At 41.3% G+C, this 16,618-nt stretch overlaps 1 protein-coding gene across 1 annotated transcript; it reads left to right on the forward strand.

The window, feature by feature from the left end:
* The first annotated feature begins 7,810 nt into the window (after positions 1-7,810).
* Positions 7,811-15,992, forward strand: GOT1 (glutamic-oxaloacetic transaminase 1). The gene is made up of 9 exons (XM_063306985.1): positions 7,811-8,065; positions 10,253-10,434; positions 10,949-11,072; positions 11,285-11,397; positions 12,264-12,368; positions 12,564-12,714; positions 12,943-13,108; positions 13,189-13,331; positions 14,004-15,992. Exons 1-9 carry the CDS (start codon positions 7,942-7,944, stop codon positions 14,147-14,149), a joined length of 1,254 nt encoding a protein of 417 aa, XP_063163055.1. The 5' UTR covers positions 7,811-7,941; the 3' UTR covers positions 14,150-15,992.
* The last annotated feature ends 626 nt before the right edge of the window (positions 15,993-16,618 follow it).

Genomic DNA, 16,618 nt, shown 5'->3' on the forward strand with positions numbered 1-16,618 from the left:
ATTACCGGAATACCCATAGCATTAGATTTAGTATATTCTGCCCAATTGAACATGCTTGTTAGTGAACCTGCACATGGGAGGACTGGACTCCCAATCTGGACTCCTAATGCTTGTTTCTGAATTGTATTACCCATTTCTTATCTAGTGCACTTTTTTCTCCGCTTAACTAAGGATAGATAAAAAGCCTCATACAGTATATGGTCTGTAGCACTTGCTGTTCTCATCTTTGATCACATTCCAAAAGTCACACTGAGCTACTCTGCATCCTTTGGAGTTTCACAGACTCACTGAAAGTATGTGGAGCAACAATGGAGTTAAATATAATTATTATTAATGGAAAGGTTCGGTACTACCTATGATAGAGGAATGGTTGGTGAAGATGATGGAACTTGCAGAGATGGTTAAACTGACTTCCTTGATTAAAGAAAAGACATAATTTACATTTATTGTTCACCGGAAATCCCTTATAGACTTTTTGCATGAAACAGAAAAAAAATGAACTCATGATGTATGGTTTTGATAATTAGAAAAAAAAATCTAGATAACAGAAAAAAGAGAACTTTCCTTTTCGTAACCATAGAGTAAGGGATAATTTTGCAATCATACTTGTATTTGCTGCAATGAAAATCAGAAGCTTCTTCTATTTCTTTTTATCTTTCTTTTTGCACTTTTGTCTTCTTTCTTTTTCTCCTTTTTTCTTTCTTTATATTAGTGTTTGTTAGTTTTTATCTTCTTTTTAAAACTTTTAATAAAATTTATATCAAAAAAGAAAAATATAATTATTGTTGAAAGGACGAGTAGAATGTGGAAATGCATACAAATGGGGGTCTCACTATCTCAAGTGATCTACCAGCATCACAATATCATGTTTCTAAAGTCTTCACTTTGTCCATCCCTCGTATGGACATGATGTTCTTTTCAATTCTAGCTTGCATATGAATCTTGGGCTGGTGTATGCAGGAGAATGAAGAGTTAAGATCAGCTAATCTGAGAAACATGACCTAAAAGGTTTCTTGACCTGACCTTGGGGCTGAGAATGAAAACAGTCTACTCTGTCCCTAGCCTGGACCCATCCACCAGACAAAAGCTGTGATCAGAGGAATGCTAACATGATCATGTCTCTGATGCAACACAGTTACCCAAGATGATAAGGAGTGCAAGTAATACAGAAGCAACTTGGTTACGCCATCAGGGTATGGGTTTGGGGTGGGGAGGCAAAGTCCAGGATTTCTTTCAGTAGAAGGTCTACAAACACAATAGGATTGCCTTGCTATGGGTTGGAATAACTGACATAGACTACAATCTAAATTTTCTCCTGTGTAAAACTTCAGTCTGGAGTCAGTCTATAATTATCTAACTGTGCCACTAATTAGGACAGGAAGCTACTTAGCAATGTTGGAACAGAGAGGATAGGAAACACTACTGGTAAAAATGCCCAGCTCTGCATCTGCTACAGATGTTCTTGAGAAGGACCAACAGATAGACAGGAAGAACACTGGCCACTTCTTGATCTGCAATCATCACTTATTTCCTCCTGCAGTGCCATGACAGCAAACTTTAATGCACTCAGGAAGAGTGACCCTTGCTTTGATACTATAATGGTCCAGCCCCCTATCCTCTCCCCCTCTTGCCTGTTCTAATCAGCAGCACTTTATCTGTTCTCTCATTTGTTGCAGAAGAATGATGGCAGCCTAAGCCCACACTCATTATTCTACCTTTTTCACTGTCGAGAGGGAGCTAATTCTGCTTAGGTAAGACAGCTTAGATAGGACAGTCTAGCCAGGAGTTGCTTTCTGGAGAAAGGAAGACCCAAGAACAGATATACTTACACCCACACCCAACTCTCAGGCCTTTCTACATTCCCTGTGGGGAGTCCTTTTCTTCAATACCTCCATGGTGGATGTAAAAACATAAACATGGACTCTCTGCAGAGGCCTTGCTGTGGGATGGGGCTATGCAAGGGGTGGTGGAAGAAAATGTCTCTCTCACACTTGGCTCAGGTGTGTGAGTTTTATGTTGAATGGCAGGTCATTTCTCTGCATCAATCATAGTCGAGAGATTAAGGGACAGAGGTGCCTCAGGGCCCCTTTCTACATTTTCTCTTTTTACATACTTTTCCATGGCTGCTTTTGTGTACCTGTTCAAGATTAAAGTGCAGTGGGTGGGGAGCTTGAGGGGGGAGTATTATATTTCTCTTAGTAAACTGACTCAACAATCATTAGTGGAGGCCTAGATGCCTCCAGTGTAGTGTGACGTGCTTGCATTCACTCCAGGATTAATGTTCCAGGATCCAGCTTGGTTCTAGAGGGAACATTGACAGTGGTCAATAAATGATAAAGTTATCATGGTTCATATATAGAACTAGGTATTATATTTCTCTGTAAAAAGTAGTCTCCTTCACATCAAACTCAACTACTGGTGATTTTCTTGGCAATGATGCAAAGGTGTTTTGCTACTGACACCTTCTGAGATGTCTTTTGGACATCTCAGTCTAGCTAGGTTACAGCACTACTCTTCCTTGGAGGTCTCCTAAATGGGCATTAACTAGGCTTAACCCTGCTTTTAGCTTTCTTGCCTAGCTGGGCCCAGCCAGGTGCTAACATCTTCTGACAATGACTTAAACTTATTCATCTTTAATTTTTCATTGGAAACATTATTGGAGGATTTAAGGGTTTCTCTTCTTCTTCCCCTATGTTGACAGCATAATAAAGTCTTAATACAGTAGAAGAGCACATGTACAGAAGTAGTAGGATTTTGTTTTGCCTGTTTTCATCCAATTCATGTTCCTTCAGCACACAGTTCTCTTTGGGAGGACCACGTGTATTTCAGGAGAACACCATGACTTAGTCTCTTTAGATCTACATGTATTGTGACTGAAATAAACTTTCTCTGCAAATATTTTTGTGAGCACAATCTTCATTTCTTTCCTAGTATAAGACTCATTTGAATTTGCTATTCTCAGTAAGTTGACTGCAAAGCTAAAAGTACATGCTGTAGTGGTGTACATGTACGGAACAATTTATAATTAAATCAATAAATATTCTTGTTGTGATTGTCAACTCAGTCATAGCCTCCAGATTAGACTACTGCAGTATATAGTATATGAGGATGTCTTTCCAGAAACTTCATTTCATTACAAAATGTAAGTGCCATGTTATTGTCTAGTACAAATGCAATTTGCTGATGCTTAAATAGTTTTACAGATTTCTGGTTCATTTCTGAGCACAAGATGAAAAGTCAGTTTTTGAAGTTTAAACTTTTAAAAGTTTAAACTTCTTACATAATGTTAAAGTCTTACATAATTTGGGACTTGTAATAAACATGATTAATAAATCAAACAGCTGCAGGTAAATCAAATATATCCAGTTATGGAAATAACTGCTAATTAGAATAGCTGATAGAGGCCAATCTAGGGGAAAGCTGGTTATACCCTTTAACTATTAATAGTTTCCTAACTTTTATTCTGATATATTATGACATGAGCAATTTTGCTTGTTAAGGCTGCAATCTTTAACACTTTTTGGAACACAGCAGGACTTGCTTATAAATATGCATAGGATTGCAGAATAATGGTGACTGATTTTTACAACCCTAAGGATTCTAGATATTATCTAAACATCTACAAGCAAGGATTGTGCTTTGCCATAGAATGCAAATGAATCACTTGATAATGCTATTTATTTATTTTAGGTGTTTATTAGCAGCTTTCAGGGCAATTTACAAAATCAAAACAGAAAACCACAGCAAAAATCACACTAAAACAGCAGTTTAGAATAAATTTCTAATATAAAAGACCTACACATTCAAGCACCAGAAAGATTTAGATAAATAAAATGGTTTTAAGTTGGAGCTGGAAAACAAGGTGCAAGGGAAATGTTTGGGATTCCAAACTCAGATGTCAGTACAGAGAAAACCTTTCAGTAATCACTCTTGTTTTACTTCAGATGAAAGAGACCCTTTACGGCAGCATCTTGGAAGCTGGTCTAAATATCATTGTAACCCATATATTAGGTGTCATTCAAAAATTATGGTTAATCACATGGAGCTGGGTTTTCAGAATCAGAGACCATTCCCAGATTCCCTGTCTTGTACTGTGAGGATGATCTGTTAGTATCCGGACTGTGAAAGCTCTTTAACAGCCCTGTCCATGATAGAAAATCTATTTAACTCACATCTTGTTTCTAGAGTTTAGCAGTCCTGATCCAACAAAAGTGGTACAGCAGTGCCTCCCAGTGGCTGTGCTCAAGTAGCTACACTGGAGAGCATAGAAAATTGAGAATGCATGATGTTACAGTATTTTATTAGGTATCCTCATTTATAAAGAATGAATAATTATCAAGTTCTTGCTCTAGAATCTTACAAATTAAACATAGCTCACTGATTCTGGCTTATCAGGAGAAGATTCATGTTTTTGTAAGAAATAACATTGCAGGTAACTTTTTTCTAATGAACTTGCCAGATATTTTTTTAACTATTACTCTCTTTCTGGATTTCGACCTACACTTTTGACTCCCTCCCACATCTCCCTGAGTTTTTATATTATTGTGTTGCTGAAAATTCCTATCTGCCCTCAGTTCCCTAGTTTGAACAGCTCCTTTTGAAATTCTTCATGTTGGTTGCAGTTTAGCCACCCTAAATGATTTGGTCAATTTGGTGTCAGGGATGAACTTGCCTATCTCACATCTCATTCCAACTCCAGATACTTTATGGAAAAATATAAATGCATGGACACTCTTTACATTTGCCTGTTGTGACAACTGTAATGAACATTGTGATCTTTAATCAATTATTATTTGTAAGAAAGCTTTTATCTCTCTAAGACTATTTAGTCTTAGGCTGACCATATTTCCTCGAGACAAAAACAGGACATTGGGATGGTAAAACGGGGCAGGGCTGGGTGACCGGCTGGATTGGCAGACAGGAACTTCTCCAGTTTTCTCGGGCTGGGAATCTTCGGATTCCTTCGTTTGCAAGAGGCAAGGTTGGGCTGGAGAGTCTACTGAACAGTTGTCTCCGACAAGCCGTTCCTCCTCTAGCTGTGCTTTTATGTTCTTTTCTTCCCACCATTTCAAGGCAGGAGCCAATGGCTCACCCTCTGATCACCGCCTATCAGCTGATCCTGTTTTTTTCTTCTTAGGTTTCCCGCTGGGTTGAGCTCTGTGGCTTTTTCCCCACCATTTCTGCTGAGCTTCCCCTCCTTCCACTCAAAGTCAGACTGCATTCTGACAGGTTCATGGGAACTTTCAAATTTTTAAGTAAGGTTTTTAAGAAAACAGGACAAAATGGACATTTATATTAAAATGATGGGACAGTCTGTAAATGTTAAAAAAACGGGACTGTCCTGTTCAAAACGGGACCAATGGTCAGCCTATTTAGTCTGCATTTTTGTGAGGAATTTTGTCAAGAGCTTGCTGACTCCAAAATGTTATTGAGATGCGGGAAGTGATTGGTATGGGTAGTCAAAAATAAAAATTTTTTTTATTTTATTTCAAAAATAAAATTCTTTATGGAGGGTTCCCCTCATCTAGAACTTGTTCCCCAACACAAGATTGGGGATCTCCCAGTCTCACAGCCTTCCAGAAACAAATTATTTTGGAGTTCTTGGTGCTCTCTGAGCTTTGTTGTTTGCTTGCAGATGTTTCATTACCCAACTAGGTAACATCATCAGTGCACTATTGGGCCATATTACCTAGGTGGTAATGTTATTTAATTGGTAATGACTTTTTGAAGGAGAGTCTTAAGGAAATGCCGGTGCCCCCTATCTTGAAGAGGCCATCCTTCAGTTGGGCTATATTAGATAGCTACCACCCAGTCTCCACTCTTCTCTTTTTGGAGAAGGTGATGGGAGATCAACTACAGAGGATCTTAAAGGAAGTGGAATAGCTAGGTCACTTTATTAGACTCAAGCATGGAAACAGCATTGGTTGCCCTAGTACATAACCTACATTGGGAGCTGGAAGGCGAGTGCAAACCCTTCTGTTCCTCCTAAACTTCTTAGCAGCTTGCTTATTTAATTAAACTTAGAGGCCACCCAACTCCAAACAACTGAAATGGCTTATACTTTAAAAGTAAAACACAATGAAATGAAATGAAATGAAATGAAATGAAAAGATAATGCACATCCAGAAAAAAACAGGCACAACATACCAAAGAAAAAACAACAGGGACTCAACAATCACCCTACTTCCAAGCACAGGAGAACAAACAGGGTTTCAAGGATTTTTGGATAATTATCAGGGAGGAAATCATACAGATTACTGGGGGGATGTGGTTCCAGAGGGCGGGTGCCACAACAGAAAAAGCTTATTCCCAGGACCTGAAAGATGACAGGATAGCATTGACCACGGTAGACTTCTAAACTACCTGCAAGAGCACTATTCTATGGTGATTCTGCTCTGACTTGAGTGGGGGGTCATGACGGATGATTGTCATGACAGAGGAGCAGTTGAGTCCATGTTTTTTCCAGTGTGGGATGCAACAAGTCTTGGTTTTATCTCCTTTCTATTTAACATCTATATGAAGCTGCTGGGAGTATAACTTTGAGTTCTTCCCGAACTCACTGCTCATGGTAGAACAAAAGATGAAGTCACTGCCAGGGGTTCTTTATGTAGCTTAGACTGAGGCATCAGTTGCAGCCCTTCCTGAACAGAGACTCACGTCCTCATCACGCCACCTAGACTCCTCTAGTGTACTCTACATGGGGTTGCTTTTGAAAATGACCCAGCAACTGAGGACAACCCAGAAACTGCAACTGATATAAACTGTGGCAGCCAGAGTGCTACCACATGAAAACTGCTATTGCAATGTAACATTGATTTGCAGGCACTACTTTGGACTCTAGTTTCTGAGTCCATTTCAGAGTGCTGATTTTAACCTATAAAGTCTTTAATGGCTTGGCTCCAAAATATCTTAGAGACTGTCTTCCCAACTGATTCTGCCCCTGTTGTCCAAGTGTCCAGAAAAGGGATGCAGGTGATCTAACCCCACAAGAGGATGTAGTCTCAAAAGCAATCCTTTTGTGATATGGCCCCCTTGCTTTGAACCACCTTGCCAGGAGGTGCACTTGGCACTCTGTGTATTGACCTTCTGGAGAGCTGTTAAGACTATTTTTTTAAAATGGACATTTGGGTTATGATTTCTAAGGTAGTTCTATTAGATGCAGTGTTTCTCAACCTTGGCAACTTTAAGACATGTGGACTTCAACTCCCAGAATTCCCCAGCCAGCATGCTGGCTGGGGAATTCTAGGAATTGAAGTCCACATGTCTTAAAATTGCCACGGTTGAGAAACAATGTATTAGAGTGAGATGGATATGTTCAAATGGAGACGCGACAAGCGTTGGACTCAATGGCCTTTCCCGATGCGGCGACTGCTGAGACTGACAGCTCAGTTGCAACCTATATTCTGCCTACTGCTCAGATAGTCAGAAGTGAACTTGTTCCCTCACACAAGTTTTCTTCTTTTTCGAAAAGCGGCAATTGGATCCCCTTCCTCGGAGGGCCTCCCGATGGAATTGTGCCTCCCCCTCCTCCAAGGAACCCAAACGACCCTCCAAGCCCGCCTTCTGCGTCTCTCTCTCACAGAGGCAGCACAACGCAACCTCGCCCGTCCACGCCTCTTGCGTGGCCATTCCTGCCCACAACCTGGGAGACGACGATTGGCTGGACCTTCCACTTCCATTCTTTGCAGCATCTGATTAGCGGACCCGGCCGGCAGCCTGAAGTCGCGGGCGATTCGCTGCGCAGACTCGGCCCCTCTCGAGAGCCGCTGCCTGATTGGTGAGCGTGTGACCTTGCCTGCCACAGTGGAGGAGCAAGGCAGCTGCGGATTGGCGGGAGGCCTTCTCCGCCTCCGCAGGTGAAGGTGAACGTCTCCTCCAGGCGGCGGCTTTGCACTCTGGGGAGCTGCTGCTGCTTCTGCTGCTGCTTGGGGCCCCTCCGCCATGGCTCCCGGAGTAGGATCCGTCTTTGTCGCCGTTCCGCAGGCCGCCCCAGTGGCGGTTTTCCAGCTCACGGAAGATTTCCGCGCCGACGAGGATCCTCGCAAGGTCAATCTTGGAGTGGGAGGTGAGAGAGCGAAGGCGGGGAGGAGAAGACTGCACGTGCCTTCTGCCCCTAAATTACGATTTCAGTTTTGAAAATCGCGGACTCATCTCCTTCCCGGAGTCGTAGGTTCTAGGATACCGTCTCCCGAGTTTCTGATAGGGTCCTGCTGAGTTTTTAACTGCTTTAATGAAGCAAACAACAGGGAATGCGTTCTTGGTACCCGCATTCTGAAAGCTCAGTCCCGATTGAAAGTGTGCCTAGGGAACAGCTTTCTAGAGATGCAGAAGAGACGAAGGGGGATAATTGACGAGTAAACTCCATCCAGTTCATTCTTCTCGTCGAACAGGCATTTATATTGGTTTAAAAATTCACACTCTTTATGTCCTGAAGCACTTGGACTTTTCATGTGCAGTATCTGGAAAAATTTATGGCTCTATTTTTGGAGTAGGGGGAATATTTTCCAGGATATATTTCTCTTCTGTATGAATAATAACAATTAGTAGTACAGTGGTAGAATAGAGGATGTTTTGTGTGTGTCACTTTGACTCCTGGTGACTGCCTGGACAAGTCCTTGTGGTTTTCTTGGCAAGATGTTCAAAAGTGGTTTGCCATCGCCTCCTTCCTAGGGCTAAGAGAGAGGGACTGACCCAAGGTCACCCAGCTAGCTTTCTACCAAAGGCAGGACTAGTCAGATACCTTAATAATTACACCAAAATGGCTTTCAATAGTATAGTAGAACTGGATAATTTTTGATCCAGATATTTAGAACCCCAAAGTACTTGAACTTGTGATTCATGGGGATTAGAGATCCTGGGACAGTAGTGTAATTTGCATCCTTTTTTGGGCCAATACTTCTTTGGTTCCATGTATGTTGGATTTCCTGAGAAATATTAGCAGGGAAGTATATGCAATGCATGGACTAGAGTTAACGGGTCCTGCAGAATGTGTAATGGATGATCTGATCTGCCTGAAGACTTGTAACAAGCTGTGATCTCAGAGGGCATAATTAGTGTCCTTTGCTTTATATGGGACATCCAGAATTAAAGTCTTCTTAATACCTGCACTATTTCTCAAGGCACAGTCCTTTGGCTCTTAATGATTAAAACCTATGCAGTTTGGCATGATCTTCCGGACAGCTTTCTCTATTCTGATGTTTTCAGTACCACTTACTATCTGGGAGATATTCTGTGTGTGCCACTTGGAAATGGGTTTTTAATGGGTTAATCATCATAAATCTAGAATTGTGGTCACAGTATTACTTATGGTTTTGAGATGGCTTACATACAGATGTGATCATGGTAATGCTCTGGGCTGAGATTTGCAAGAATACTTTATGATTCAGCACTGATAGTTATGTTTAGTCAGCAATGTTATGGATCCTTTTTGAATACCCTGGACACAGACAAATGACCAGCAGTGGGAAAAGAGGAAGAGGTTTCAGTGGCTATGGTATGGTGTAGTATGTGGGCTTCTAGTGCCAGTTATTCTGAGTGGGATGTGGCTTTCAGAGCTCTGGGCTGGTGTCCAAGTACTGGCTGAGCCTTGAGTATGTAACCTTGAGTGATTTACTGCCTGGGTCTTGCAGAAACAGGAAAGGAGGCTCTGCACGAGAAAGTCCGAGCTGAATATGCAGTTCAGTTCTGTGTTTAGTCTTTGGCCTGTATTAGACCTGCACATGTTCTTTCATCCCTTCATTAATCATTATAGATGAATAGCTGAAAAGTTAGACCACAATTCTCTGCTTTGAAGCAAACTCTTTAGTTCTCTTTGTACTAATATCCATTGGAATATTTCTCAACTGTTGTTACTTGCTCCACTATGCATCCTCAGGACTTTAATCTGTTTCTAACAATCAAGACTTATTTTTTTCTGACTTCAGTTTTTTGCCCCAAAGCTTCTGTTCTGTTATAAGCATTAGAGCTCCCCAAAATCTGTTACTTGTAACAAACTAACAATTTGATAGTCTTCCATAAAAATTAAATACTTGATTTTTAATATCTCTGCAACAGAGTGTGGCACTGGTGCTGCATTGGTGTTAATTGTACATGACAGCAACTATTCTTCTTCAAAGGTTTAAAGTGAATACCAGCAATCCAGAATGAGAAGAGGGGTTTTCGCATTATGTCTCACCCACCCACCCCCATTTATTATTATTCTGGTTTGTGTGTATCCTTGCATTTGTTGAGGTAATTCTGTTCTCCCTTGCAGCTTATCGCACAAATGAAGGACAGCCATGGGTATTGCCAGTTGTCCGGAAAGTGGAAATGGTGATTGCCAAGAATACCAGTTTGAATCATGAATATCTACCTATTCTGGGGTTGCCAGATTTCCGTGCCAATTCCTCACGAATTGCGTTAGGAGACGATAGCCCAGCCTTCAAAGAGAACAGGGTAAGCATGAGGCTGGAAGAGAAACTCTTGTTGCCAGTCAGGTGCTGGCCTCTTAGAGATCTGTGAAAAGTTGGTCCATCAACTATCCAGCCCAGCCACATTGTTGACACAGCTAAATGGAATCATACAGCTGCCAAACAACAAGGGAAATAACAAACTCCAGTGAAATGATTGTATTGATGTTAGAGAATGAATTCTGAAAACATTTTTTTCCTGAGAGAATGAACTATGTACTGTAGTTGAAACAAATGGCTTTATCCTGTTTGGCATGAGATGAACCATTTAGACCAAGAAGTGGGAGATGCATAGAAGGCTTTGGTATAAGGAGGATGGTGGTGTGTTATGTTGTTTCTCCCATTTGAGGTAGAATTTGTGCAGTTTGATTGGATGGAACCATTTGGAGAGAGCAGAGATCAGATTGTATCAGAGAGATCTTATGGCAAATTGGATGCCAGTTTGGAAGGAAGGATGAATGGTCACCTTACAACTCAGTATTTCTTTCCCTCTGTTCCAGGTGGGAGGTGTCCAGTCCCTGGGGGGCACTGGAGCTCTTCGTATTGGAGCAGAGTTTTTGAGACGGTGGTATAATGGAACCAACAACACAGCTACCCCTGTCTATATTTCTGATCCTTCCTGGGGTAAGTGCAGAGAGCTGCTAGTATTTTTGATCTGGGGTGGAGCAAAAAGGAAAAAAAAACCCAGCTTCTCCAATCTGGTGTATCCAGATGCTTTGGACTTAAGCTCCCATGATTTTCAGCATAGCTTTTATTCACTGCTGGGAGTTTGGAAACAGTACCTCCCTAATGCAGACCACATAAGGCAACCTAGCTTGAACCTTCTTTTTCCACAGAAAACCATAAATCTGTCTTTATGGATGCTGGCTTCAAGGACATCCGGAGCTATCACTATTGGGATGCTGCAAATAGGGGTCTGGACATTCAAGGATTCCTGACTGATTTGGAGGTTCGTCAAAGGTTATCTTATAGGTTGGGGTGTCAGCCCTTCTAGGTAAACAAGACAAGAAATACGATTAGATGAACTAATTCTACTTTATTGTAAGGCTACATTAACAGAATCTTGCAAGGTTGAAAGTACAGATCTCCTGCCCTCCCTATTTATCGCTTGAGTGGTCAGCACGGGTCTTTCTTCTTTAGACCATTACCCTCTCGTGGACTTCCTTTCCTTTTATCTGATCATTCCCTAGGCAGCATCTCTTCCCTCTGCTCATTAAGGTCACCCTCACATTCCATCACAGGGGGCAACTAGATAGCAATATGAAAAGGGACTGGGCATGGCTGAGAGCACCTTCCTGTATAGATCATCTGTAGGAGCTGCACATCCTGGAGGTCAATGCAGCATTGCTACACTGAATTGTTGCAGAATAGTTAAACTGAATAATTGCCAGAAGGATGTGCATCTTGTACTTGCTGTATTCCACTCAGGATACTCTTCTACTCATAGGAATTCCAAGTGCTAGGAGCAGAGCCTATGTGCACATAATACTTTTGAAGCATTTTTAAAATATATTTGTTCATGCTACTCAATCAGCCATCCCAGAAAATCTATGGTAGACTCCAGTCCAGAATTCTGCAGACAAGGGGACTGAAGAGTTTTGATACATGCAGGGAAATGCTAAAATGCGTTTAGGTTTCCCTTGGACCCTAATCCTTGCTAACCTTCTGAATTTTATATGTATTTGTAGAATCATTTCCCACTTACGAGAAGATGTTAATACTGCTATGCTACCTGCCAAGACTACATGGAAACCTATTTATGCTTGGCTTCCAGCAACTTTAGTTAACTCTGATTCTTTTGCTTTCTTTATCCAGAAAGCTCCAGAGTTCTCCATCTTCATCCTCCATGCTTGCGCTCATAATCCCACAGGTACAGACCCCACCCAGGAGCAGTGGAAACAAATTGCTGCTGTTATGAAGGTACTGCCTCTTCTGATACTGCTAAAAGACAGATACATTTTATGTTCCAAAATTCTTGTAATGCATTTGACTTCTTGATACAAAGGAGCCCAGTATGAAGAACTAGCATGTGGGGATGTATTTCCCAGGAGGGCAGTTGAGGATACTGTGGAGCAGGCCTAAAAGCCCATACCCCTCACTATTCCATTCTTGCAGCGTCGGTTCCTGTTCCCATTCTTCGACTCTGCCTACCAAGGCTTTGCCTCGGGTTGCCTGGATAGAGATGCCTGGGCTGTACGTTTCTTTGTATCGGAGGGCTTTGAACTTTTCTGTGCCCAGTCCTTCTCAAAAAACTTTGGCTTGTACAGTGAGTACTCATGGGATCTGTTAGTTAATTGAAAGATTTGGGATTGCCCCCCCCTTTTTTTTTTTTTTTTTACTTTTTATGCAGTAAGCTATAAGCCACTTTGGGGCAATTCCTTTGGAATGCAGGTGGTTATATAGAACTTCTGATAAGGGAAGAACAGGGCTGGTTTCTCAGTTAGTTCACTGTTACAGTATGGTGCATATGGCTGCACTCTTCCTTTTTCCTCAGATGAGCGAGTGGGAAATCTGACTGTTGTGGCAAAGGATGCGGATAACGTGAAGCGTGTCCTGTCACAGATGGAAAAGATTGTCCGTACTACTTGGTCTAACCCACCATCTCAAGGAGCACGAATTGTGGCTACGACACTCACCACGCCAGAGCTTTTTGCTGAGTGGTAAGAACAGGGTGACAAGAGGTGGCCATTGAATCTTATTTCTGTGAGTTACAGTTCTTTTAATTCCCATCCTGTGGCAGGAAGGAGAATGTTAAGACAATGGCAGATCGGGTCTTGCTAATGCGAAAAGAACTCCAGTCTCGGCTTGAGGCTCTGGGCACACCAGGCACTTGGCATCACATTACACAGCAGATTGGCATGTTTAGCTTTACTGGCCTCAACAGTGAGTACAGATATGGGGCAAGTGGGTGGGTAGGGCGGGTAAGTGAGGGAGCCAAGAGGAAGAATTGTATAGGAGTTTAGCTGTGACCTTGAGGTGGGAGAGGTGCTGCATTCTGGGAAAATAGAAAGCATGAGAAAGAAACTCAGAACAGCCCTGTCTTGGCTTTGTTGCCCTTAAAAGGCAGCCATGAAAGTTTTGAACAGGATTTCCAGATTCTGTTAAAGTACTCTATAACAATAAGGGAGCCTCCCTGTGGCATGTTTCTCGACCAGGCCTAACTTGAAGGGCTGGCCCAAATAGTATATGGGACCCAAGTAGATATCCTTGCTTTACTTCAACTTTTCTGGCAGAAGTTTTTGTATTTTCATCATGGATTGTCATGCCTCTACCCCACAACAAATCCAGTTGGGTTTTCCATTTTGGAAAGTTAGTAACAGGCTTATACTTCACTTGGCAGGTGTTGGCTGCATTCTCTCTGTATGGCTGTTTATTTCCCATTGGCCAAATCAGGGGTGTCCACAGGCTGTGGTCAAAAAAGTAAAAGTGGCACTTGCCATCTTGACTTTTTGGATCATTCCTGCAGATACCACTGGGCCAATTATTCAAATGTAACAAAAGTTGCTTGAGGTTTCTGGTGAGAACTCTTGACATCTTGTCTTTTTCCTTTTCCAGTTAAGCAAGTACAGTACCTGATCAAGGAGAAACACATCTATCTGATGGCCAGTGGCCGTATCAACATGTGTGGTTTGACTACAAAGAACCTGGATTATGTTGCTAATTCTATCTATGAAGCAGTCACCAAAATCCAGGAAATCTGAAATCAGGCATTGCATATGTATCACTTCCATTGTATTTTAATTGTATTTAAGCCACAAGCCATCACTGTTGGGGGAAATTTGCCTGAAGGGGGAATGGATAATAGAATTGTACATACGCAAGAGAATTAAGGGACTCTCTGCATCATTTTATCTCCTGCTAACTTTACCAGATTCCAAACTGGCCTTTGGATTTCGGAGTTTAAAAACAAAAAGGTGGAACTTAACATGCAGTTGCATGCAGTAGTTGACATGACCCTGCCTAAATAACTGGGTCCTTCCATCTTACCAAATGTAGTCTCACTGAGTTTACGTTCTTCATCTCTGTTGCTCAGGAGAGATTGGGAACAGCAATTTTGTCACAAAAATGTCTTCTTGCCCCTTGATATGTGTCTGTATGCATGTATCACTGGGACCGAGACTAAAACTTTTGTTCCTTCTATATGTGAGCTGTCAATTTGCACACCTAGTATTAATAGCAGCTGCTTATAGAATAGAAGCATACAGCCATTTCCTGCTGCCTTGTGTGTGTTCAATTCTGCACTTTATGTAACTGACCCCATATGGCATGAGCCTGCTGAAGCAAAAGGACAGTGCCTGGGGGCAGATACCAAAATAGTTGGTCTAGCAGTTATAGGCTGCGTGGGATTTTTCAGGAAGCAAGACTGTGATTACTGCTGGCTTTCAGTCTTGCATGAATGAAGACTGTAACCACAATAATTGTACCTTTTCTGTCAATGCAGAATAAATAAAAAAATATGCTGCTCCCATTTATAAGCCAACATAAGCTTAAGTATTGTAAGCTTATTTTTTTTATAGAAGTATGCATGATCCTGCACTTGACTTAAAACAACCCATTGCTTTTTCCTGGGAACTTGAGGACAAAAGAGAGGAACAGAAGTTTTTTTTTTCCCCCCTTTTGTGTTCTTCTCTAAACCACTAAAAATAAATTTATTTCAATGGGCAAGTTAAGATGTTAAGATTCCCTTTGTGGCCTACAAGGCTGTATACCCAAACATTCCAGGGTAAGGCTAACTTAATAACTGTGCTTACAGAGCACATTTCTGCATTGGAAGATCCTTGTGTAAAGCACCCAAAGGTTCAGCAGTTAAGGTTTCTGCCTAAAAAAAGTACGATGCCTAAAAATACGATGCAGCTCTTAAATAATTATAGCTTCAAGGATTTGGTGGTTCCTCATAATCTTTTAGACAAAGGCTGTAATCTTGCAGAACCTGAAGGTATATATACTCATATTTGAAGTACAGGGAGCTGGAAGCAAATGTAGATTTGCAAGCTGAGGTTTGGAATGTACTTCTTACTCAGTTCCTAGCCAGAAGGGACATGTGACATGTAGCTTCTGCTCACTATTATTGTAGAAGTTTAAATGCAATCAGTAGATTTCTGATTTTTTTCCCCTCTTTAGTTTCTTATTGCTACTTTTAGGTGTGCTTTTGCAGTGAGGTAAATATCTAAATGTCTGTCTTAGCAGACTTACTCTTCCACGGTCTTTGTATGGCTGCCACCATCCTGTTACGTCTAAGGTCACAATTCTGTTCACATCATAATCGCACTAAGTCATGATGTAGTGTTACCAGATTTGGGCTACAAAACCCCAGATGATCACTAGATTGCAGCAAAGAATCGTCTTTTTGCTGCTATCAAATGGTTGTCCAGATTTTTATAACGCAGTATAATATATAGCGGTTTGTTCTTTGGTACAGCGTGTGTGAAGCTGAATATGCTTTTCCTATTTAGTTTTGACTTTGACCCCACAGCTAAATACATTTTTGATAGGCGGCCTTGAAATTGAATAACACATCTAATAAAAGTTGTATTTTGAGTAACATGCTAGCACTTACATTGTCCAGACTCCCAGCATCCCGTTTTAAATTATGCAGAATGAGAAGCTACATCATTGTTAGAGCCATGTTACACAGCTGCACTGGAAAGTGGATGGATGAGCTTTTGAGATGGGAAATAAAGCCTTCAGATAATGATAAATCACAATACTAAGGAAAAGACCTTAGTTCTACAATGCTACATGAGCTTATCTTGGTATAATTTATTTTTAATTCAGCAAGTTTTACTTAATTATAGGAAAGCAGGGAACTCTTTTTTTTTTTAAACAGAAGCAATGGTGTCCCACAGAGGCAGAACAAATCTACTTTTCATTTTAGTTCACATGCAAATACTGCCTCTACCTTACTTGGAGAACAATGAGGTTGCAATACAGTAAGTAACTTTTCAGGAATACCTTTGTGGACCTGCCACTCTTAGAGGTGACTGACCTTGAAATGTTAGTAGTGCTACTTCAAGATCTTTACCAGCTAAAGCAGTTGGAGAAAAAGGACTTCAAAAGCACTTCTAAACATTCAATCAATGACCTCAATTTTGAGCTTGATCAAGAAGATGCTTAAAGGCCACATTTTGGGGGGCATCTCTACCAAAATTTGTACTGTAATGCATGCTTTT

This window comes from Candoia aspera, chromosome 6 (genome assembly GCF_035149785.1).
Source record: "Candoia aspera isolate rCanAsp1 chromosome 6, rCanAsp1.hap2, whole genome shotgun sequence".
NCBI classification, from domain to species: Eukaryota; Metazoa; Chordata; class Lepidosauria; order Squamata; family Boidae; genus Candoia; species Candoia aspera.